A 24,431-nucleotide genomic window follows, 5' to 3' on the forward strand; every position below is an offset into this window, starting at 1 on the left:
AGCTCAGGGATGGCACTGCCCACTATGGACTGGGCCCTCCCCCACTGATCACTAATTGAGAAAATGCCTTACAGCTGGATCTCATGAACTGAGGCTCTTTCCTCTATGATGAGGCTTGTGTCAAGTTGACATAAAATCAGCCAGTACATAAGACAAAACAAAAAAAAAAAAAAAGATCTTTTCTGTCTCAAGAGAGTTGCAGGGCATGACAAATACCACAGACGGTTCCTTGTCTCACAGAATGTCAAGGCAAAATAAAAGAGCTACAACCTATACATAAATGTGCATTGGTGTGCATGTGTGCATGAGTGCTCGAGCTTGCCCGCATGCACGCATGTGCACACACACACACACACACACACACACACAGGAAGCACACAACCCAAAGGCTCTGAGGGATAGTCAGATGACTTCTTGGCAGGGAAGATGAGAACTGGAAAGTGACTGAGCACAAAGTAGAAACAGAAATCTTAAAGCCACGTGCAGAAAGCAAGAACGTTAGAAGGCATCGTAGGAGTCACTGGACCAGGGCTTTGGTTCAAATCCTGTCTGCCCTTTGCTCCTTTTGGGACTAAGGGCAAGGTATTTAATCTTTCTGTGCCTTGACTTCTCTATCTGTGGAAGGACAATCACGGGAGGAACTAAGCAACATGAGGCTTCTACAATCCATGCAGAGGACACAGTTAAAGACCCTGGCATACAGTAAGTGCTCCATATACAGCAGCTGTTACTATCATCAAAGAGAGACATCCCTGTGGGCAGAAGAACAGAAGGCACAATAAATTCTGACAGTCCGTAGTAGTACTGTCCAACAGAAGTATAATGTGCACTACCCATGGAATTTTAAATATTCTAGTTGCCATATCCAAAAGGCTAAAAATGAGTATGATAAACTTTGATGATTAATTTTGCCAAACCCCAAATATATAAAATCATGTTAACATATAACATGAAAATTGGTAAAGAAAATGTTTTATGTGCTCTTCTGATAATGAAGCCTTTTAAAACAGGTTTGTGTTTTAGATGTATTAAGACTAGCTGTATTTCATGGACTTGGTCACCCATGTGGCTATGGCTGTTAAACTGCAAGTGCCCCAAATGAGGTGACAATTGACCTGTTGGCTTTTTCCTGGTTGTTGGGCTCTGCTTTATAGAGGTGCCTCAGTCATCTGATTTTCACTAAATCCAGAGAGACTACCCCATTTGTACTAAACGATTTTCTTTTCTTACCAAATCTCCCAGAATGTACAATGATCATTCAAATCACAACGACATCCAAAGCTAAGAAACCTGCCCCCTCATCAGGCAAGACAGTGAATACACTCAGAAAGGAAGTGTTAGCTCAGAAGAACTCTGGCCTCCTCGGGAGTTTCAGTCCTTGCACATAAACAGCTAGAAGAACAATACTCAGCACAGGGCAGAAGTCACCAGGACTGGAAGAAGGCTCGGCCATAGCTGCCTTCAACATGACCTGAGAACAGTGAGGTAGAAGCAGAAGGAAACCGAAGGGCTCAGGGAAGCTCATCTCTCTTTTGTTCTGTTCAGGGAGTTTCTGGGATATGATCTGATTGCTTCCATGATGCAGGCACTGAGCAGAAATGAAGCTCACGGCACCCACATCTCTACCTTGTCAGACTTAGTCAACATCACAAACTGACAAAATCAACCTTAATCATTAAACCAGACTTATCATTCTTAGAATAAAGTACTTACTGTGTGCAAGTATGAGGACCTAAGATTCAACCTCCAGCACCCACATAAAAACCCAAGGGCTGGGACTGGGGACAGGAGGATCCCTGGACCCCACAGACCATCTAGCCTAGCTCCATTGACGAGATACAGGTTCAACAAGAGACCCTGTCCCCACAATGGAAGGGAGAGAGCAATCAAGGAAAGATACCCAGTGTCAGCCTCTGGTCTCCACACACATGTGAACTCATGGGCACATGTGCACACACCCACTAACCAATACACAGACCACATATACACAAATTTATTTTATTGTAAAAAAAGGGTAATTTTAAGTACACCATTCTTTCGATTTCCCAGTGAGAAGTCCAGAATAATGATTTTGGAAAATCTTAAATTAATGTATAAAGTTTTAGATATAAGATTAGCTACACCTCTACTTTTCATACTTGATTTTTCAAGTATTTGGTATTAACATTTAAGTATTTAATATTTGTATTAATGCTTAATTAATTATTAATTATGAATTCCAGCACTCAGAAGGTTGAGGCAGGATTCCGAACACAAGGCCAACCTGAGCTACATGGGTAAAATTCACCTCAAAACAATCACAACGAAAACATATTTCATAAAGTTACCTACTAGTTGAAAAACTGACAGTGGCCCAAGGTGTCTGGAACCAGAAGATAGAGACTCAAATCTCGGCTCCCCTATTTATTTCAAATATTTCAGTACATTAGTTAATGTTTCCTCATTTGTAAATAAGAATAATAGTAACATTCAGATCAGAGCATTGTTGAGTTATAAAATACTAAATAGACACAAACACCTTAGACTGCTCCTCAACAAATGCTATATGTATTTAGAGGGAGAACGCTGGTTATTAGATTCTCGACATTTATAAAATTCTTTTTAAAATTTATGATTTTATTTCATGTGTATAGGTGGTTTTGCCTGCACATATGATGCCCACAGATGCCTGAAGAGTGTTCCAGGCCCCTTGGAACTGGAGTTACAAATGGCTACGGGTCTCCATATGGGTGCTAGGAATGGATCCCAGGTCCTCTAGAAAAACAACTAGTGCTCTTAACGGCTGAGCCATCTCCTGAGTCCCAGTTATGAAATTCTTTATTCAAACTGTTTATATGCACTCTGGACATCGTTGTCTATGATTGAAATAGCTGAAGGATACACACATATCACTTTTGCTTTAATTATCCTGTTTCAGTTAACTCTACTGCTCTAACAAACACCTGAGACACATGAGCTTATATAGAAGACAGGAATACATTTGGGGCCAGAGTTTTCCAGGTTTCAGACTGTAATAAATTGTGCCCATTGCTTCTGGGCCTACAGTGAGGCAGTGTATCTGTCAGGGAGCACATGAAAAAGCAAAAGCTTGTGTTACAGGAAGCTAAAAGAAAGGAAGAGGAGAAGAGGGAAGGTTGATAAAGGAAAGGAAGACAAGAGGAAGATATGTAAGAGGGAAAGAAGAAGGAAGAAGAGGAGGAGGAGGTAGAGAAATGATGGGGAAGAGGAAAGAGATGATGGGGGAGACATGATGACTGAGGCCTCACTATCATCCTCAAGAATATGCCTCTAGCATCCTAAGGCCTCTTCCCAGCATTCCCCCCTTAAAGGTTCCACCAACTCCCTTTAACACCAGGCCTTGAACACACAAGTTGGGGAAACTTAGGATCACAACTATTGTATATACTCCTGACCATGTGACAGACACATCTGAAATCTGGGTATGATGTCACAAGACACACAAATCTTCAAATAGCCATCCACATGTGTTAGAGCAGATGCATTGCCATGTTTATCTAGCAAATGAGTATTCTGATCACTTCAGGGTCCTTTTTTTTTTTTCTTCGCTGTTCAAAGCAATCCTTAGGACCCTTGTTTATAACAACAACCACCACTCATTATTACCCAGTCATATCTGCTGCTATAATTACTAAACCTACATTCAATTTCCTGTCCATTTTTTCTACCAATTCTGTGATCCCTATAAACATCCTAAACTAGCACTGATTGGGGTCATCACAGGCTAATGCAGTTTTCCCAATTAATTTTGTAGTCCTAGGTACACAAGAGACCATCTCATAAAATGAGATGCTTTGTAAGCACTTCTCAGAGCGCTGTCTGGAGACAAGGACTTTGTCTTTTATTTGGGTGTGTCAGATGCATGGCACCTTCCTGTGTGACACCTTTCTGTTCCTCTGCTGCCACTTGTCGGGTGCTAGTCTAATAAACCATGGCTCATCTACCCAATAGGACACTAAGTCACCCTGGGTGGTAAAAACCTAGATCTGAACACAGTGGTGGGAAAAGAGACAGAGGACAGAGGGTCAAGACACTTCAGAAATCGTCATGATCTGCTTTCTTAGGAAGCAGAGGCTGGCCCCAGACTTCTTAAGGACTAATCCTCACTCAAGCACATGCTGATGGTGACTCTGGACAAGCCGTTTAAGCTGTCTGTGCCTGACTCTCCTCATTTGTAAGATGCAGATAATAAAATGTACTTAAGAAGAATATTTTAGGGATTACACTGCTGAATGTCCTTAAGCTGCTTATTTTAGCACCCTGCCACAAGGTAACTGCTATATATAAGTATCACTCTCCTATGAACAGGACAATTACTATAATCTATATGCTATGTGTGTATCTATCATGTGTAATTGTTATACACTCTCTCTGTTATATCCTCATCTTCTGCTGCTTACTGTCCTCTTCCCTTTTTTTGCTCTTCCTTGTCTCCCTGCTTCCCCCTTTTCTCCTCTCTCTTTCAGCACATGTCAATCTGCTAATAGTACTATTAGGGTGAACCAAGACAAGAGTAAGAAATACTAAGCACATATGTACAAGCCAATCATTTTTAAAAGAATATACAGTGTTTCATCATTAAGAGGGGGAATGGATCAGAAGCTGAATGGGAACCTAGGTATGTGTAGTTTTGAACAAGTCAGCAACAGTATTCCGAGTGATATGAACACATAAAGACCACGTGTCCAGGCCATTTCAGCATTAATATTTTGAAAGACACAATAAGTGAGTTTGGGGCTCACAAAGCTTTTCCCAGAGAGCCTCTCCCAAATTCCACTCCCCAGTGAGCACTTGACTAGCTTCAGCATGAAGGAAGGGGAATCCCTAAAATCCTTTTTACCTGGTGCAGGGATCAAAGGACCAGCTCCACGGAAAGCAAGCCCCAAAGGACCTCTCCCTTGATCCAGTTCACCCTACTCAGTACAGCTTTATCCAGCAAAGAGTACACACACAAACTATGACAGCCACAGGGCTGCTGAGAATAGGAAAACATCAGAGTTGAAAACTCTCATGAAACCTCTTCCCCCACACTGGACTCCACTAATCACCCACCACCCATGGAGTCCATTCTTAGACCACTATATGCTCCATGCAGAGAACAGGAAATCCAGTCCAGGTCCTGAGGAGGCACTAAGCCCTAGTGAGGAATAGGAGGCAACATGCAGAGATAGACTCAGAAACAGAAGAACAGTGGAGAAAATGCATCCAGGGGATTCCAGACAGGCCTCCTAGATGAGGTGGGTTCTGAAGTTTGGTAGGAAAAGGGTACACTCTAGACAAATGACTTAGTAAGTATGGCAAAGGCATAATTCTGTGACATGCAGGGTTTGTGGCTAACAAGAAACAGTCAAATATGACTATCTCTCTCAAGACTAGGAATGCTCTAGAAGAATATTATTTAACATCATGAAGAGAAAAGGACCAATCTTGAAAAAAGCGGAGTATAAAACAGTTGGCCAGTGAGTAAAAATTCACCAACATCTTTTAGTTTCAACACGGTGGTCAGACACTACCACTATCCCATGACACTCCAACTCCCAAGCTCTGAATGCACACACATGTATCTACATGCACACACACAATTTGTCTGACAGACATTGACAATAACATATTTAAGTTCCAGCACTGGTGACAGTTACAAGTAAAATATTGACCTTGCCTACAAAAGAACAAACTCTAGCTTACTACACAGTCCATGAACAAACTTGCCACCCTTCCAATGATCACTGGCAATGCCACAGTACTTTGTACAGCTGATGTCCATCTTGGCATGCATAATTCCTTCTAAAGCACATTGGAAAGCTTCTGTCCATCTAACATCTAAGCCATGAGCCATTATGTTACTCAGAGCAAGCTACCATTTGTTCTTGATTCCTTTCCTGCTTTAGAATTCACAAAGCATTTTTCCAACCAAGTTTGACATGTGGATGGTGTTCTCCCCTTATCGCAAAAATAATGCAAAGCATTCTGGCTTGGAAGCACATAAGGGAATAAATATAGACATATATACCACTGGAAGCAAGTTTGGTAAGTCTGTCTGGAGATGAGTGCACTGGTGTGTATACATGAATGGGGTCTATGATGCAGTTTAGAAGAAAATACAAGGGACTTGAATATAGAACGAGACAGGGTTGTTAAATAAATTTGGAACAGCCATTGGAATGGAAAACCCTGAAGCTTTTAGAAAACATGATTTGAGAAATACTTAATGATATGGGGAAATGCTTTTAAAAAAGCATATGAAGAAACATATTTATATGTATTTGTATGCATGCGTGACTTCCACTTTGTTCTCCGTAGCTCTGTCTATTGTGCACATTCCTTTGCATGAATATGCAATGGTCTTCCCCTCATAAATCATAATGCAAGTAGAAATCATTTTAAAAGATACTCAGTTGATGACAGAAGCATGCACATCATCTATATTTTACTAGTCAAGATTCCAAGTCTGTCGTCTTTGCCACAGGGAGCTTACATGATCTTGGTCCAGTTATTTAATTCTCTGGGACCCAGCACACTCCAAAATGAAAAGATGACAATATCCCTACACCCATGGGAGAGCTGAAAATTAGATGAAGTACTGTATGGAAAAATGCCTAATCCAATTCTTGGTTAGAGCAGGCACAGAGTAAATGCCAGCTTCTAAGGTCTCTAATGCCCTTATGTAAGTTCCTCTATGAAAAAGGTGTCCTGGGCAGGGATAGGCGCAGGACACTGATGGAGAATTAACTAGGTTTTAGCTGTCTTGGATATACAATAACAAGCTACCACAAAATGGTTACTGAACACTATAGGAACCCATTTCCTCCCAAGTCTGAAGGCCAAAGGTTCAAAATCAAAGCCTTAACTGAACCATGTTCCCATTAAAGGCTACAGGAATGAAGCCTTCTCTACTTTCTCTAGTTCCTGCTATCTACTAGCCATTCTTGGTCTTCCTTGGGTTATAGATTCATCACTCCAATCTCTGCCTTTGTCTTCATGCAGCCTCTTCCCCTGTGTGTGTGTGTGTTTGTGTGTGTGTGTGTGTGTGTGTGTGTGCCCCTATATGCTTATTGGATTTTGTCAGCTTGACAAAAACTGAGACATATCTAAAAATGGGGAACCACAATTTTAAAAAATGCCTTCATGAGATTAACCTTTGGCAAACCTCTAGGGTACTTTCTTAATCATCAATTAATGTGGGAGTACCCATCCCATTTTAGGGGTTACCAGCCACAAGCAGGCACTAGATGGTATAGTAAAGCAAGCTGAGCAAACCACAAGGAACAAGTCAGTAAGCAGGGTCCCCCATGGCTTCTGGTTCAGGCCCTGCCTCTAGGTTCTTGCCTTGAGTTCCTACTCTGACTTCCCTCAGTGGTAGACCATAATCTGAGAGTTCTAAGATAACATAAGCCCTTTCCTGTACAAGTTCCTTGTGGCCAAGGTGTTTTATCACAGCAATATAATCCCTAAGACATCCTACTAGTCCTATTAGACTGACATCCAATATAATCAGCACAGCCTCATCTTAATGCAATTAGGGAAATAACAGCCCCAGATTATTTCCAAATAAGGTCAAATTCACAAGTACCAGTGTTTAAGACTTCTACATGCCCTCTGAGGAGGCACCGCTCAGCCCATAGCTGCTAGCAGGCCTCATAAATATTAGCAGATAGAAAAAGATGATGATGGGTGGCCTGAGAACCCAAGGGCATAAAAGGGAGAACATATCCTGGAAGCTATACCTACTCCTATAGGAGACTGATGGGAAGATTGTGTTACCAGGGTTGAATGTTCTTCCTGGATTGTCCCAAGCTCCTCTCCTCTCTAACCATTCTTATCATACAACTTCCAAATTTTGTATTAAAGTAAAGACTGCTTTCTTCTTTCCTTCATTTCTCAAAAGTCTAAACTTAATGATGTTTGTTGTGGGCAACAGAAAAGCTAGATTAACAGACTGCATTTGCGGGGAGCTAAACAGAGGAGAGAGAAAGTTTTTCATCTTTGAAGGGCTCAGAGAAGGACTTGCTGGGCCACTACACTTTGAAGAAGCACTGAAGAAGGAGTGAGATAACTCAAACCCAAAAGGACATGCATGGTATGTACTCACAAATAAGTAGATATTAGCCCCTCCCGCAAAAAAAGTACAGAATACCCAAGATAAAGTCCACAGAACTCAAAAAGGTCAACAAGATGAAGTGCCCAAGTGAGGATGTCTTAGTCCCACTTGGGAGGGAGAACAAAACAATCACAAGTGGGGAGGGAGGGAGGGACCTGGAAGGGAAAGTAGATGGGGGTGTGGTTAGAGAGGAGAGGGGAACCTGATCTGTTATTGGGTGAGGGAAAAGGACTAAAGTCCTGAGAGTCAGTAGAAAGAATGGAAACAGGCAACTTTGGGAGATAGAAGGTTGGGGGGAACACTCCATAATGCACCGGAGACCTGGGAGGTGAGAGACTCTCAGGACTCAAAGCACCTTAGATGAAGTGCCTGACAGTAGGGAGCGGAAACTTACAGAGCCCACCTCCAGCAGGAAGACAGGGTGTTAAATGAGAAAGAGGGGGCCATCCAACAGTCACAACTCTGACCCATAGTTGTTCCTGTCTGAAAGAATTACAGGGGTAGAAATGGAGAGGACCCTGAAGAAAAGAAGGCCAGCGACAGGCCCAAAGTGGGATCCAGCTCAAGGGGAGGTCACAAGGCCTGACACTATTACTGAGGCTGTGGAGTGCTCAAAAAAGGGACCTAGCATGAGCACACTCCAGAAAACCCAACAAGCAGCTGATAGAGTCAGATGCAGATATTTGCATCCCACCAATGGACAGAAATAGCTGAGCCCTGTTGTTGAATTAGAGAAGGCTGAAAGAAGCTGAGGAGAAGGGTGACCATGTAGAAGGACGAGCAGTCTCAATTAATCTGTACCCCTGAGATCTCTCAAATACTGAGCCACCAAACAGTCAACATACACCAGCTGATATGAGGCCCCCAACACACTTCCAGTAGAGAACTGCTGGGTCTGTGTTCATTAAAAGATGATGCACCTAACAGTCTAGAGACTAGAGGCCCCAGGGAGTTTAGAGGTAAGGTGGGATGGGGGTGGGGACATCCACGTGGAGACATGGAGTGGGGAGGATGTATGGGATGTGGAACAGTTGGAGGGTGGATAGGGGGTGGCGGAATAAAATGGAGTGTAAAAAATAAATAAATAAATTGATTTAAAAAAAAAGAAGGGATGGGCCAAAGACAGGTTGTTGAGTGGGTACCAGGCTACCTAGACCTGGAAAAGGGTTCCTAGACTCAGAAAATGTAGAAAATCATGCAAAGATGGAAGAGAATCGAGGATGTAAGAGATGCAGGGATGGAAGGGATGCAAGGATGAAGAAGATTGTGTAGCTAAAGGTTTCCTAGGGAAATTATAATAACCAGCACATGTCTTAAGATATGAAATCGATACAGAATTTCCTGTATACATAGAAGTAGGATTAGTCCATTCTGACACCTAAACAATGCCCTATGAGCATGTCAAGGCCTCTCCCAGACCTTCCCACCATAGTCTCTAACCTTTTCAAAGCCCCATGACACCTATGGGGCTGGAGGGGTCGCTCAGCCAGGAAAGCACTGGCCCTGTAAGCATGGGACTCTGAGATGAAGCCCTAGAACTCTCAGTGTGTGAGCATGCATACAGTGTTGGGTACAAAAACAAAGGTGAAAGCCTGAAGCTTGCTGGCTAGCTGAAAGAAGACACATTTTAATAAAAAGCAAGGTAGAGAACAACTGAAGAAGATACCCAAGGCTGACATTCAAGTGCACACCCAGGCACGTGTACACGGACACATACCAGATCTACTGACCTGTGCACACGCACATATACACACTATACCTACAGTATTTGTATTGTTATGCCCCTCACTGCAGGATGCTCTCTGAATGAACCTCAGGACCTCTGTGTGGAAGTCATGACATGGCTAAGGATCTGTGGCAGATACAGTTAGGGGAGACAGTGTCCTAGGGAGAAGTTTTGTGTGTATCGCTTACTCTAATCCTCTGAGATAACTCGAGGCTTGAAAAGTGGATCTGAACCCTGTCCTAAGGGTTTGCCTAAGGGCTTCTCCATGGAAAGATGAGAAGGTGTGTGATAGGGCAGAAGCAAGGGGAGGGGGACACAGATCTGGATTCTGGGAGATGAGCTAAATGAAGCTCCCAAGCTTTCTCAAACAGTAGTGCATTCTGGGAACTGAAAAACTTCCCTGGCCTGACTGACTCATTCCAGACCAGCTGGTAGAAGTTTCCCTTCTGTGAAGTGGCATTGGGTATCAGTGGGCTTGAGGGAGGCAGGCACAAGATCTTAAGTACTCCCACTCTTATATTCCAAAATGGTTCAAGAGCCAGAAAAGAATTTAGGGGCAGCTTGTCTGAGTCCTGCCTAAGTAGTCAGTTCACATACAGACACATAGATACACACACACACACACACAAAAACCTGGCCATATCCAAGGAGCTCTCACATGGATTTTTGAATAAAAAGTGGGAAAACAGAAGCACCCAGGTACCAGCATGGCTTGGTATAAGCCTGGAATGAGCTGATCTGTCATGTGTGTTGTGGTTTGGATCTGAAATATCCCTAGAAGGCTCATGTGCTGGATAAATCATTCAGCAGTAAGAAATTAAAGACGTGATTGAATCGTGAGAGCTCTATAACCAATGGATTCATTTATCAATAGATTAACAATTGAATGGAATACCAAGAAACAGGGAAAACCGAGGATGGCAAGCTGGGCTAGAGGACAAACATCACTAAAGACATGACTTTAAAGGGTTTCTGTCTGTCTGTCTGTCTGTCTGTCCCTTTACTTCCTGGCTTCTGAAAGGGAAGAAATCCTGTCTCACACCCTCACTAACATGGTGTTCTGCTGGATCGTAGGTTCATCCAAAGCCACAGATCTACCTCACTTTGGCATGAACCCTTCAAAACCATGAGCCCAAATAAATGTTTTTTCCTTGATGTCATTTCTCCTAGGTGTTTTCTTGCAGCAGTTACAAAGCTAACACTGGGTCTATAACAAGTATATATAATAATAAGAATTAGACGCTGTAAATAGGAACCAAAAAAAGCCTTCTTGAGTTCTGCACTGAGGAAAGGTTTCTATGGGAGGTTACGTGAGGTGACACTTGAAGAAAATGGTCCACGGTAGAGAAAGGTGTTACAGTGAGTAGGAGGAGCATGTTCAAAAAATCATAAATCAGGACAGAATATGCCATGTCCAATCATCAAAACCAGCCAGGGTTTCAGCAACACTAAGAGGTAAGATGTAGTGCTTGAAAAAGATACTAGATAGTCCAGGTAGGCCTAACAGTATGGGAATCACAGTCCACTTAAAGGCCAAGCCACTAAAGAGATTACGCTCCAAAGCCACATGATCCGATTCGCCCGGGCCAAGTGTGACACAGAACTTGTCGCACAGAGTAGATCAATAAATGGTGACAGGTGTCTGAATAAACAGACTCAAGCTAGATTCCAGAAGAGAGGGAAACTTCTGGACTAGAGAACACATGTAAGATTCCAGCCGTTGCCCACCAGAAGAATAGTTTCTGCTCATCCAAATTCGCTGCCAGGCCTTTCAGCCTAAGCAGTGTGCAGAGCTACTGAGATCCTCAGGAGCCTCCTGACAGACTCAGTGATCACTATCGAATATCTCTATTAGGAATGCTCAGAAGATCATATTAGCATGATCCAATATTTATGAAATTCTAATATTTACAAAATGACACTCTGCTATCAAAACGGGCTGAAAAAATAAAGATTAGAAACAATCACCATGCCTTCGGGAGAGGTAATATGAGGAGAAGAGGTAGCAATCTTACAAAGTTGCTGTCCAGAACCTTGCTTTTCTTATCTGTAAATAGGAAGGAGGAGAGGAAGGAGATCAACATGTGATCAGGAAGCAGAGTACCAAAGGCTTTTATATTGCCATGCATGCCTTCAGCAATAGCCCCGAGTAAGCAATGGATCCATGCACCCTTCCAGCATAGACTGTCAGGGATGCTCTGTATGTCATACTGCATCTCACAGGTGCTGAAGATGAAGCTGTGGACAAGGCTACTGTGGTCCCCAATCTCAGGGACTTCTTACATGAGGATAAGAAATATCAGTCACAAGGTGTATTAGGAAGAAACTTGCCAAATTTAGTGGGAATCTTTACCCAGAGCCTCCCGAGACTGAATTCGAAGAGTAGCAACAGTTAGGCAAAATGGAATGAAGAGTTCCCTGGGTCTGGTGTATGTGAGTTTCTGAGGCAGGGGAGTCAGAATTTTCTGGCAACTTCTGGGAACCAATGTGAAGCGAGCACAGGAGAAGCAGAAGCAGGGAAGGTGGACACTGGGGAGGGATAATCTGCCAGGGTCCTGAGGAAGCAGATGGGCTCTTAGTCCTCTCAGAACAGCAGGAGACTTCAAGAGTCCTCAAGACAGAGGCTGGAGAAGAATGAAGAGGGCAAGGGGGAAATGGACAGCCCTATATCTCAGTAAAGTCTCTTTGGCTTCTGAGCAGAGATTACACTTGAAAACATGACTCAAAGAGCCAGAAAGAAATGTCCCCAGGTACCCAAGAGAGGGGCAAAGGTGGTCTGACGAGAAAATGAGTCTAGGCAAAGAAACTGGGCAGGTCTAGTTGGAGCTGGGGACGCAGTAGAATGAAGAGACTACCATAGAGGAACAGGAGGAGGCAGGGCCAGCTGCTGCCTTCTGAATCATTCCAGAGAGTAAGCAGACACGGAAGGAGAATGGGGGGATTAAGATTTCAATCAGAGCTAGACATGGTGGTCCTAGCACAATCCCAGCACTTAGGAGGAAGCAGGAAGATCTTTGGTTCAAAGCTATTTCAAAAGAGAAGGAAGGAAGGAAAGAAGGAAGGAAGGTAGGAAGGAAGGAGGGAGGGAGGGAGGCAGAGAGGGAGGGAGGCAGCAAGGAAGGAAGGAAAGAAGGAAGGAAGGAAGGAAGGAAGGAAGGAAGGAAGGAAGGAAGGAAGGAAGGAAGGAGGGAGGGAGGCAGAGAGGGTGGGAGGCAGGCAGGAAGGAAGGAAGGAAGGAAGGAAGGAAGGAAGGAAGGAAGGAAGGAAGGAAGGAAGGAAGGAAGAAAAGAAGGAAGGAAGGAAGGAAGGAAGGAAGGGAAGGAGGGAGGGATGGAAGGAGGGAGGGAGGGAAGGAGGGAGGAAAGGAAGGAGAGAGGGAGGAAAGGAAGGAGAGAGGGAGGAAAGGAAGGAGAGAGGGAGGGAAGGAAGGAGGGAGGGAGTGAAGGAGGAAGGGAAGGAAAGAGGGAGGGAGAGGAGGGAAGGAAAAAGGGAGGGAGGGAAGGAAGGAGAGAAGAAAGAAGGGAGGGAGGGAAGGAAAGAGGAAGAGAGGGAAGGAAGGAGGGAGGGAGGGAGGGAAAGGGAGGGAGAGGGGGAGGGGAAGGGACAGAGGGAAGGAGGAAGGGAGAGAGAGGAGAGAGATTTTGGAGATGTTGGGTTTACAAGACACTACATGATTTTTGAGTGAACTAAAGATGAAGATATGTGACATGCATGAAAACACACACACATGAATCCATAAAAATGTACATACATATGTATTTACATTTATGCATATATATACACACAATTGCATACACACATGGTTGCATCTACGCCTATACAAACATGCATACATATATGCACACACATACATGCATACATATATGAATGCACATGCATGCACTGTAAGATCCAGATTTGTTCAATGTGACCAACAGAGCAGAGAACATGTGGACATGGTGACATGCACTATTAATCCCAGCACACAGGAAGCAAGGAAGATAGATCTCTATGAATACAGTATCAGCATGGTCTACACAGTGAGTGCCAGGCCAGCCAAGGCTACACAGTGAGATTTTTGTCTTAGGAAGGAAGGCAGTAAGAAAGGGAGGGAGGGAGTCAGGGAGGGAGGGAGGGAGGAAAGGAGGGAGAGAGGAGATGAAGACAGCATTTTTAAAATCCACAATAGGGAAACAGATAAAGTTTTCCCGTGATACCTTAGTCATTGGAATATGAGACAAGCAATGCTTCTGCTTTTCAGGCTTAGGTACCTTAGTACCTAAGGCTTCTGCTTAGTACCTCAGTACCTTTCTTTCTTTCTTTCTTTCTTTCTTTCTTTCTTTCTTTCTTTCTTTCTTTCTTTCTTTCTTTCTTTTTTTCTTTCTTTCTTTCTTTCTTTCTTTCTTTTTTTCTTTCTTTCTTTTTTCTTTCTTTCTTTCTTTCTTTCTTTCTTTCTTTCTTCTTCTTCTCTTTTTTGAGATAGCCTTGAACTCAAAACCCCTCTGAGAAATAGATACAACACAGTGTATCTTAGTAGGAACCATAAAAACCCAGCCAGGTACCTCTTGCTTTGGAACCAAGCTCAAAGGCAAAGGAGACATTTCCTCCCCAGATTCTTCTGAGTATCCTCTCTGCCTTCACTTTCTGATATCCTAGAAACTTTCTCCACAGAGTTGGCTGCGCGGACATGGCAATGGGAGTCACATGCAGAGCTGTGACTTCAGACAGAACCTGAAGCAATGTGGTTGGTGAGGCCTTACATGAGGAGATACAGAGCAAGCCCAAAAAAACACTAGTGTTTAAGTCCAGAGTGAAGCATTGAAGAGCCTCAGAGAGAGCTGAGGGCTGAACTACAAGACGGTGTGTGAGTTCCAGGGAGTCACTGGCATGGACGCCTCCACAGACAATGTCCTCTCATGTCCTGTAGCCAACTGGCTTTCCCACTATTCAAGAGAGGTCTTAACGGTCAGAGTTGTAGGACATCTGGGCTTACATCACCAGCAACCTTGCTTATATGCCTTGTCTGATTCACCAGTTCTGACAGTGTTCTTCCAGAATATGCACATAACCTCCTCTGAAAGCATCTCCTAAAAGCCAGCCGGTACATTTCTCACAGGCTGGCCTCATGCAGGCATCCATCGAGAATTTACACTGGTTAAAGAAGCTTGGTATTCTGGATGCCAGGACACTTGTCATATGTGACAAGCAGTATGTAATATGACAATGAAAATACCCTAATGTATGCATCCAGCCCATGTTCATATGGCCTAGAGGAAAGGAGTGAACTCATCTCTTTCTGAAATGTCATTACCATCTGACCCCAGAACAAAACTCACTGATACCCTATGCATAGATAGAGCTTAAAGGTCTCAGAGTAAAACAAAATTCCAAAGGTCTCTAGATCCTAATAACCTAGGACTCTCACTTCAAACTAAGGAATTCACTTACCCTAGCTTAAATGCCTCTAAGGATCAGAAACTCTCCACTTATATATCAACCTACTGTCCTCGAAGACAGCTCAATCCATAAGAAGGCCCTTTCCCCATGAGCCACTGCAAAAGACAGCCACCTCCATCTCAGCCCCAAACATGATGGATCACATACCTGTGGGCACAGCTGGGTCCAGCATTGGCTTCTCCCATGTGTTAATCTGCTCCCAGGTAAACCCATTGGTTCCCAGAGCCACGCTATACCCACAGTTGCTGTAATGTTCATCAAAAGAGCAGCCACCTACAAATAAAAGAGAAACAGGTAAGTACAACCCCATGCATGAACCTTGGCCCATTACCCCTGCTCCATCAGCCCTTCATTTACACTTCTGAATTTTAAACTCCAGAGAGGTGTTGGAGGGGAAAAAAAAAGAATCAAAAGCAGGCAAAATGGATTTTTATATTTGCTTTGGTGCTCTTAGGAAAGGCGCTGGCATCTGGGAGCCCCCCTATTTAAGGAAGTTAATAAGGCTAGTTACATTGATTTCAATCTTCCTTCCCGAGAAAGTAAACAGCAAGGGCTTGTTCTAAGTAGGAGAAATGAATGCCAGGGCATGCATCTGTAATTGCTTCCTGCAACACGCAAAGGGTGCTGGGATGCTGCAGAGAGAACAGGAGCTTCAGAGACCAGCAGGACTCCATCACACCTCAGCTCTGCAGATCTGGTTCACCCCTGGAGGGGGTCTTGGTTTCCCCACCTGTAATGCGAAAGATAACACCCGCCCCCCCACGTGGTATATCATTGTTTGGATTGACTCTGAGAATCAAACACAGAACACACTATGGATTACTCCCCCCACACACACCTCCTCTGCTTTACAAGCAGACTGAAAGCCCTGTGATTGTAGCATTTGAAGACCAAACAGGTAAGGCATTAGACAATCATGCATGTGGAGGATGAGAAAGTAAGTAGTGAGTGGTTCTAGATTCTCCCTAAAAGTTCAAGCCATCCATCACTTGACTTTTTGTTGGGCCCCTTTGATTTTGGCAAGGATAAACTTAGCATATACTTGGGCTGTAAGTCCACTCAAGGTGACATTGAAAGGGATAGAGGAGTAGAACAGAGGCTCCAAATAGGAGAACTGCTGCGAGCAGAAAAGCAGGAGGCCACTATGCTGAAGGAGAGAGAGGAAGGAGAGGGGGAGTTTTCACATGAGGAAGGCAGGAGGAAGGATATTCCAACAAACCGGAGCACAATCTGATCCACAAAAGAAGCTGGCACCTGCTGACCTGAGCCTACACTGACTTCCTGGTTGGCCGCTCACACACACTCTCTTTCCTGTGTTGTCTCCTTGGGGTTCAGCACCCTGCTCTCCTCTAAACACCTATCTGCTCCTATCACAAACTGAGCGACAGCCATTGCAGGACTGTGTCCTCTTCCGACTCCTATGTTGGAGGAAGTGTTACTAAAAGAAAGGATTTTGATGAGATGATTAGGTTATGAGGATTTGGCTCTCATCTACGTAGGAGCTTCCCATCCTGATAAAAAAGGCTCCAAGGCACATGCGCCCTCCTCTGCCAAGTGAGGAATTGTGAAGGAGGGAAAGGTCAAGAAGAAAATAATAGAATGCACATGGCAAGAGAGCAAAAGAAGGAAGGAGGGCAGGAAAGGAACAGAGGGATGCAGAAGGGGGAAGGGAGGAGGCCAATGAGAACAAAGTCTATGTGAGAATGTCATAATTAAACCTATTATTTTATGATAATTAAGCTAACAAAATATGCATAAAATAAAATGGAGGCATCTATGGAAAAGTGCCATGAAACCCTGTACCAGCTGCCGCCTTGACTGTAGACTCCCAAACCTCCGAAACTGTGAAGAAGACATTTTTCCTATTGTTCATAAAATACACAGCCTCGGATATTCTGTTATAGTCATGTGAGTAGGTTATGACAGTACCCCAGCAAATGCTGGGCTTAGCAATAGACCCCATTGGGGGGAGCGTGTTGCAGGAGCTGAGGCATGCTTTTGCATTAAATAGGAAAGGAATTCCATGAACATCTTGAGAGGAACACAGGTAAAGAAGTCCAAGAAGCACAACAAAAACTGAAATCTGCAGTGAGGCCAGGGGGAAATGGCTGATAAACAAAAAACAAAAAAGAGGGTGAAAGTGACTGTTGCCCTAGAGGAGAGAGAAGACTTGCTTCCATCTAGCTACTTGCTAATTCAACAATGGCTCTTGTTGAGAGAGCAGACACAGTGGTGGCACTGGCTACACAGTGGCTTCCAGAGAGACATATGAAACTTAGTGAGGCAGACCAGCGGTAAACCAGCAAGTTAAATGGGTAATTACGAATCAATGCACTACAGAGGCTTCAGGTGGGAGTGAACCACAAGGCTGAAGTGGTTCTTCTAACCATGAAATGGAAGCAGACCTGAACTACAATGGCCATCCACCACCGTGCCAACCTCTCGGCAACAAGTGCTATGTACGGAATCCCTGACACACTGTGCTCAGTTCCTCTGATGATGAAAGGGTCTTCGTAGTTGGGGCTGCAGCTGGCAGCAATCAAAGAAGAAAGGCATGGCAACAGAAGGCTCACACAAGAAGTGCTTTATTGGAGCAACCAGAGGCAATGCCCCCCCCCCTCTTGAGCTACTTTTAGGATATTCAGAACCTGCTTGCAGTTCACTTTTGTCATGGTTTGTGCATGTCTTTAAATTCTCTCCACCAGGGAGTTCTAGATGCATGCCCCTGGGCTGCACTATAGCACACATGTGTCTGCATCTCAGCCAGGCACCCAGTCAAGACTTTCCCCATTGAGTGCCAAGATTCTCAGCAAAGAAGGAAATACGACCAGTGGGATTTAAGTTCCCATCTGTGGTTGGTGCCAAACCTAGAAAGTGGAGCATATTTAAGAGATGCTGCCTAACTGTTCACCATGCAGCTGCATGAGCCCGGGAGACGACAAAGCAGGGTGTACATCATGGTGAGATTAAGGGAAAGAAAAGGCAAAATAGGATAGGAGGGGGTTGTAAAACCATGCTTTAATTTCCCACACGTCCATCTGTCTAAATGTGATTATGTGACTGACTCTGAGCTCCTGCTCCCTATCTGAGCTTCCAGCTTCCTATGTCAAGAGAGAAAGCTTCCCAGGTACTGGACACTGTGTTCTTATAATAAAAGCCAAACTGTGCAAAGGACAATGACAACCAGTCCAAGAACATAGATCAGACAAGAGCCTCTGCAGGAATAACCCTGATGAACCTCATATCCCGTAATGAGACACCACCTCTATCTGAGTCTCTTGAGACTGTTTCTCATAATCCTTCTCAATATAAATTGATAGCATCGCCCAAACACACACATCAGAAAAAACAAAGCACTGTGGCTGATAGCAACTGATATGGATACCTGCTCCCTGCTCACGTGGCTTGATGCAGACATAACATGTTTAACACTACTAAGAAGGAAAATAGACTTAGGGATGATTTTCTTCCTCTCAGGCAATACATGAAGAATCAGCATGGGTATACATACATTCAAGACTGACAGCCGGTGACAGTCTGTCAAAGACAAGTTCCTAAGCCACACCCATTACCATTTCTGAGTCTTGAGTTCCTGGTATACAGGAACAAGATGGCCACAAGGGACCTTCCTGTCAGAAGATCTAAGTATTCTAGAGAGTCATCAGTAACCAGGAACCTCCAGGAGTCACAGAGATGCAGGAATGGCAATAAGCCAGAGTACAATGGAAACTAGGAGTCACCAAGTAAAGCCAACCTCCCTGGCCTTAAGACTTCTTATAGGTCATGTTGATCATCCAAAATTGTATCTGTCTTCCCCAGAGACCATAAGACAAAAGACTTCTCCCCTCGCTAGTATTTGTGTCAGACCACTTAAGGAAGATATATGATTTGAAAGAATCCCCAAAGAAACTTATCTGGATGCTGACGTCACTCAGGCACAAGGACCATGTGGGGTCAGGCAGCTGATGTCAAGCTTAGCATAGTCACTTGGGCAGGAAATAACATCTTCGCCTCTCCCTCCACCTCAGGAACTAGCTCAAGCTGCCTCCAGAAGTCACCGTCCAGCCTGATGGAGACTCACAGACTCACAGGAGGACAGGGGAAGGAAGCCACCGCCTATGGTCTCTGCTCCTAAGCAGATGAGCTATTTCACAGGGCAGGTTGAGGTCAAAATGTGGCAAAATCCCCAGATGCTCTGACGCCAGTCAAATATAAAAAGTCAACAGAGAAATGGAAGACTGTAGCAAGGAAATTGGATTTTGAAAATCCATTTGGATTTGGTAATGTATAGCTTATCGGCATCTGTAAGGGAGTCAACCTAGTGCAGGATACATACTTTAGGAGACATTAAAGCATAAATAAGGTTTATAGTGCCAATCAGAATTTCTTTTTAAACATGAGCTCTTCTTTTGAAAATGAGAGAGGAATAGAATTCAATAAAAATATAAATGTGCCTGCCTCTGCATTTCTCAGATATGATCCTATGTATTCCAAAGCAGAATTAGGTTCAGGAGAGGGACGCAAGATTTGTTACTTTCTGCATGTTCCGGGCACTGTATGAGAGAGGTGTGGATGTATATGCAAATCTGTTTGCATATGGAAGCAGAAAACCCCAACACCTTTCTCTAAGGCAGGGCTCAGCAAACTTTTCTACAAAGGACCAAATACTAAATCTCTTTAGCTTTGTGGCTACATGCTCTCTGTCACGATCGCTAAGCCCTACCCTTGTAATATGGAAGCAACCATCTTCAATATGAAAACATGCAGGTGTGGCTCTGTTTCCTGGAAACGTTATACATAACAATGGAGACAGGCCACATTTTGCCCAGGGATTGTGACCTGTCAGCTCTTGCTCTAGGAGCTAAGCAGAGTGCCCTCCCTTTCTGCATGGAATCTCATTGCAGGAACTCCCAAGGGACTTTCCCAGCTGCAGAAAAGGTATGACATCAGAGCTGGTGACAACAGCAGCAACATGCCTCTTTCTTAGCAGCCAGCGTTCAAGTGCAGCCCTCACCTACACTAGCTTCGGCATGCAGCTGTCTTCACTGTGCCTATCCCATCCTACAGAGACAGCACCACAGATCCCCTAGAACCAGCTCAAACACAGGAAGCAGAGGAGGCGGGACCTTAGCCCTGGCAAAGCTTTCCAATGCTCCAGCCAGGCCTCTTTTAGAATACTCCATATTCAGACTCTGAGTCTCACCCTGCTGCTTCGAGAATAGAAAGTGGCGCCTTTAATATCCAGCCATGAAGCTGGGGGAAGATAGGAAACTAGGTCAAACAGAAAAACAGAAAAAATTATTTTTAAAAAGGTACAGATTTGCCTTCAGTTTTCTTCTCCGTGATAAGTGTTACTGGTGGAGAGCTCACAATGTTGACAAACAGGACCAGATTCTGGGTTGATCTGGCCTGGGGGAGGCAAAGAGATGATTTCTACCGTGGCTTAAATAACTGGGACAGGACATACTAGGACGCCACAGAGCACCGTGCTCGTGGAGTTTAAAGGTCAACTCTGGCATAGGATGAGTCATGTGAGGACACAGGATAGTGTCTTTTCCAGTTCCAGGTTCCAAAGATGCAAGAAAACATAGCAAACCACCGGAGTGCCCACCAAATCAATCTCCAGCCCAGCCCATTGACTTTCATTCAATGAGTGGTTGAATGCATTAGCATGGGCCTTACTCATGGCAAAGTGCCAGGCTGGACCTTGCAGAAGGGAATGTAGTCCATCTGTGCCTTTCTCTTAGGGTGTCACGGTGAACTCAATGAACCTTCCAATCGGGAGGGACAGAGGGCTCAGAAGTCAAACGGGGCCTTCTGAGTATTTATCCCAATTCTGCAATGGTGGAGAGTTCAAATTGTAAGAGAAGGAGAGCCGAAGTATGTGCTAAGACCCCTTTGGAAGAGAAAAGATGAGCTAAGGTGGCCCAGAAGACAAGAAGCAACAGAAGGAGCTGTAGCAACAGGTGCAGAGAGATGAGCCTGCTAAGGACTCAACTGTGGTTGACAATGGTCTAGGGTCAGGAAATGATGATGCAGAGCAAAAGGACAGGAGAAGCATGCTTTGTAGCAGATGCCAATCTGAGGGATGGTAACATCGATAACACTCTATGCCAAGCATGATGCTGGTCACCTATCATAGTCATTTAATTATCACTGTCATGAGCTAGACATGATCACCCATGGCTGTGACAAGCATAAAGAAGAAACTTACACATAGAATGCTCTACAAGTGGCGAAGCTTGACTTTGAATCCCAGCTAGCTCAGTCTATACACACCCTTAACCCATTATATTAGGTCTCCTCAGCAATTAACAGTGCTTTTTAAAACAGAATTGGTTGGGGTAGCTACACAGCTCTTCCTTAGGCCTAGGCCTCTTCAAGTTCTCCGTTCCCTAATCACTCATTGTTCTGGGTCTACCATGTGCTAGTTCCCAAATCTAGAGGTCAATGCCTATTTGATATTCACAGAATCTGAGAGGCACAAGCACAGGTAATTGGCAAGCCTGTTTCTCTTCTCCCAGGACAGAACCAGGTGCCTGCAGAACTTTTTGACCTTGAAATTTTCTTTAGAACTCAGATTGCTTTTGGTGGAATTCAGTTCCTCAGGCTGTAGAACTGATGGCTTGTTTTTCTTGTTAGCTATACCCAACAGCCACCCTCAGCCCACAGATGCTACCCATAATACCTGGTCTGGGGTCCCAGCAAGAACTTTCTTATTTATCTATTTTTTATAGTTTCAATCTCTTCCTTAAAGCAGGGTCTCATTCTTCTGAAGGATTTGTCTGCTGCAGCAGATTCATCCAAAATTATCACTCTGACCTAACTGCGGTCAAATGATTTGGGGCCTTAGCTACATCTGACAGTCTCTCACATTTGTCACTAACATTACCAAGGTGTGGGGCAAGGCCACTCTATGCACACTGCCATGCAGGGAATGAGGACTTTATGGGGTATATTAGGAATCTTTGGGGCTACCTTACAGTTCTCTTTATAATAGTCACCTCAAGTTCAGTTGCTAATACTCAGGAAGCCACTATAGTAAGAAAGCTTGTATAAAGAGTTTGCATGGCTATGTTCTCTCAATGAATGAATGAATGAATTGGCAATGTTCTACCCTAGATGGGTTCTTGTTAGCTAATTCAGACTAACCTCAAAAGAACACTCTGTCTCCCATGTTCTGGGTTTGCAGGTGTACACAACTATAGCCCCACACTTACTATACCTAAAACTGCGTATAATCTACTTATTACAAGATAACATTCCTTCATCTTCCTAACCATTTAAAAATGTGAAACCCATCATCATCTGTGGGCTATACAAAAACCAGGGAAGACTTGGGGTTGGGGTGCAGACTCCGATCCTGATTCAGTAACACGGACGGTCCCAATGGTAATAGCATCACTGTACTTCAGAACAGTAACCCGTGTAATCATGTGAATGTCTGATGTAATGTGATCCTGACAAGCCCTTCCCATTTTGTAGATGTAAAATGATTCTTCCTTTCTCTGGGAAATGGAGAGATGTGGCCAGTCTTTTTGACTTTTTACGTAACAAACCCAGCTCTAGTGAAAGCAGCTGACTGAGCAAAGACTGCTAATGCCTCGGGACTTAGTAAAGCACCTTGCGTGTGAGAAGCTGATGCTGCCATTAGATAGAAGAGAAGACTGAGGCCAGAGTGGAAGAAGTTGAATTCTAATCACACCGTGTCTGCCAACCAAAGCAAACCCCAAGGAAGGTTCAGCTATAAACGTTGTGAAACCAGGACATAGCTACACTACAGAATACTATGTTGTACAATTAAGAAATCAAGAGGGCAATAGCGGGGCTTTAAGCCAGCTGCTGGACCCTGAGTAGCCACAGTTTGCAGCCGCAGTCATTCATATTCTACCCTTGTGCCGACAGATGCTCTGAAGGCTGGGCAGGATCTAAGTAGGGCTTATTAATCGTGAGCAGCGTGTCGTGGGGAGCCCAGTCTTGCCCCCGGAATGAATGTAAACCAGCCTTGCATAAATTGAATTTCTTTTTTGAATATCTAATTGAATTTGCAGAAGTGTGTGCCAGGGGGGTGTTTAAATAAGTGCACAAATATGATAAGAAGGCCTTCACACCATTATATCTAATTCAGTAAGCAAAAATAATGGCAGGGCACGTTCCAATTAGTGTTTGATTTATTTGCTTTAACAAATCCAATTAGTAGAATGTTTTATAAAGTCATCCAATGTCAAATACTCATGGACTCAACAGATAGAAACAATAGTCCTAATAGGAAAAAAAAAAGAAAAGAAAAGATGCTTTACAGCTCTTTGGATGGTGGATTTATTATAAACAAGATGCCGTCTCTCAGATGGCTTGGACATTCCCCAGGGGGCAGGGAAATAGTGTTTGATCTGATCGATGGGTTCTTCCTTATGAGGGTCTGGGCAGCCACATGGCCTGCTCTGCTATGTCTAAGAAGGAAAGTGACAAAGAGAGGAGGCAGCCAGGAGATTTCAAGGGGGAAGAAGGAGCTTGCTGCTGAGTGTCTTTGAGACCAGCCGGGTGTTTGGAAATCAAGGCAGCAGAGCATCATGGGAAAACCATAGGGCAACAGACGCTGTGATGTCCTCGAGCTGAAATCAATCTTCTTGTATCTTTGCTGGGCTCTGAGATCACTGTGTGAATGTGGGCACTGAGAATCACAAACACACTTACCTTCCTTAGAGGTGGCTGTTCTTAGCTTGGTGAGGTGGTTAAAGCTATAGACCCAGGAGCCAGCCATTAAACTCTTCTGTTTTACTTAACTGTGTGACCTTGGCCAATATAAACTATGTGCATCATTTCCCTCATCTGTAAGCCTAAGATTTTCATAGATCCCACCTCCTAGCAAGGTTATGAAGACTGGATGAACTATCTATAAAGAATCAGAATAGCACATGGTAGGTTTCAAGTAAGTACCAAATATACTGATATTTAATCTCCATGTATAAATTCAAAATGGAAAGGTTAAATGTTTTACATTTATTCACCTTATAAAATATTTTTAAAGCAAAGCATTAGCGAAGCTATATCTGAGTCTGCCTGTTTGTTCTGCATAGATTGGCAGTAACCATAGTAACCATAGTGATGGGTTACTACACAATGACCCCCAGCACCCTCAGCCCTTTCTACCAG

At 43.9% G+C, this 24,431-nt stretch overlaps 1 protein-coding gene across 1 annotated transcript in view; it reads right to left on the reverse strand.

The window, feature by feature from the left end:
- Window positions 1-24,431, reverse strand: part of Ptprt (protein tyrosine phosphatase receptor type T) — a 1,128,608-nt gene that overhangs the window by 817,390 nt on the left and 286,787 nt on the right. The window contains exon 2 of the mRNA XM_052184183.1: window positions 15,426-15,551. Within this exon, the coding sequence (XP_052040143.1) occupies window positions 15,426-15,551 (126 nt within the window). The remainder of the gene's footprint in view (window positions 1-15,425; window positions 15,552-24,431) is intronic.

Source organism: Apodemus sylvaticus, chromosome 5 (assembly GCF_947179515.1).
Source record: "Apodemus sylvaticus chromosome 5, mApoSyl1.1, whole genome shotgun sequence".
Classification (NCBI taxonomy): domain Eukaryota; kingdom Metazoa; phylum Chordata; class Mammalia; order Rodentia; family Muridae; genus Apodemus; species Apodemus sylvaticus.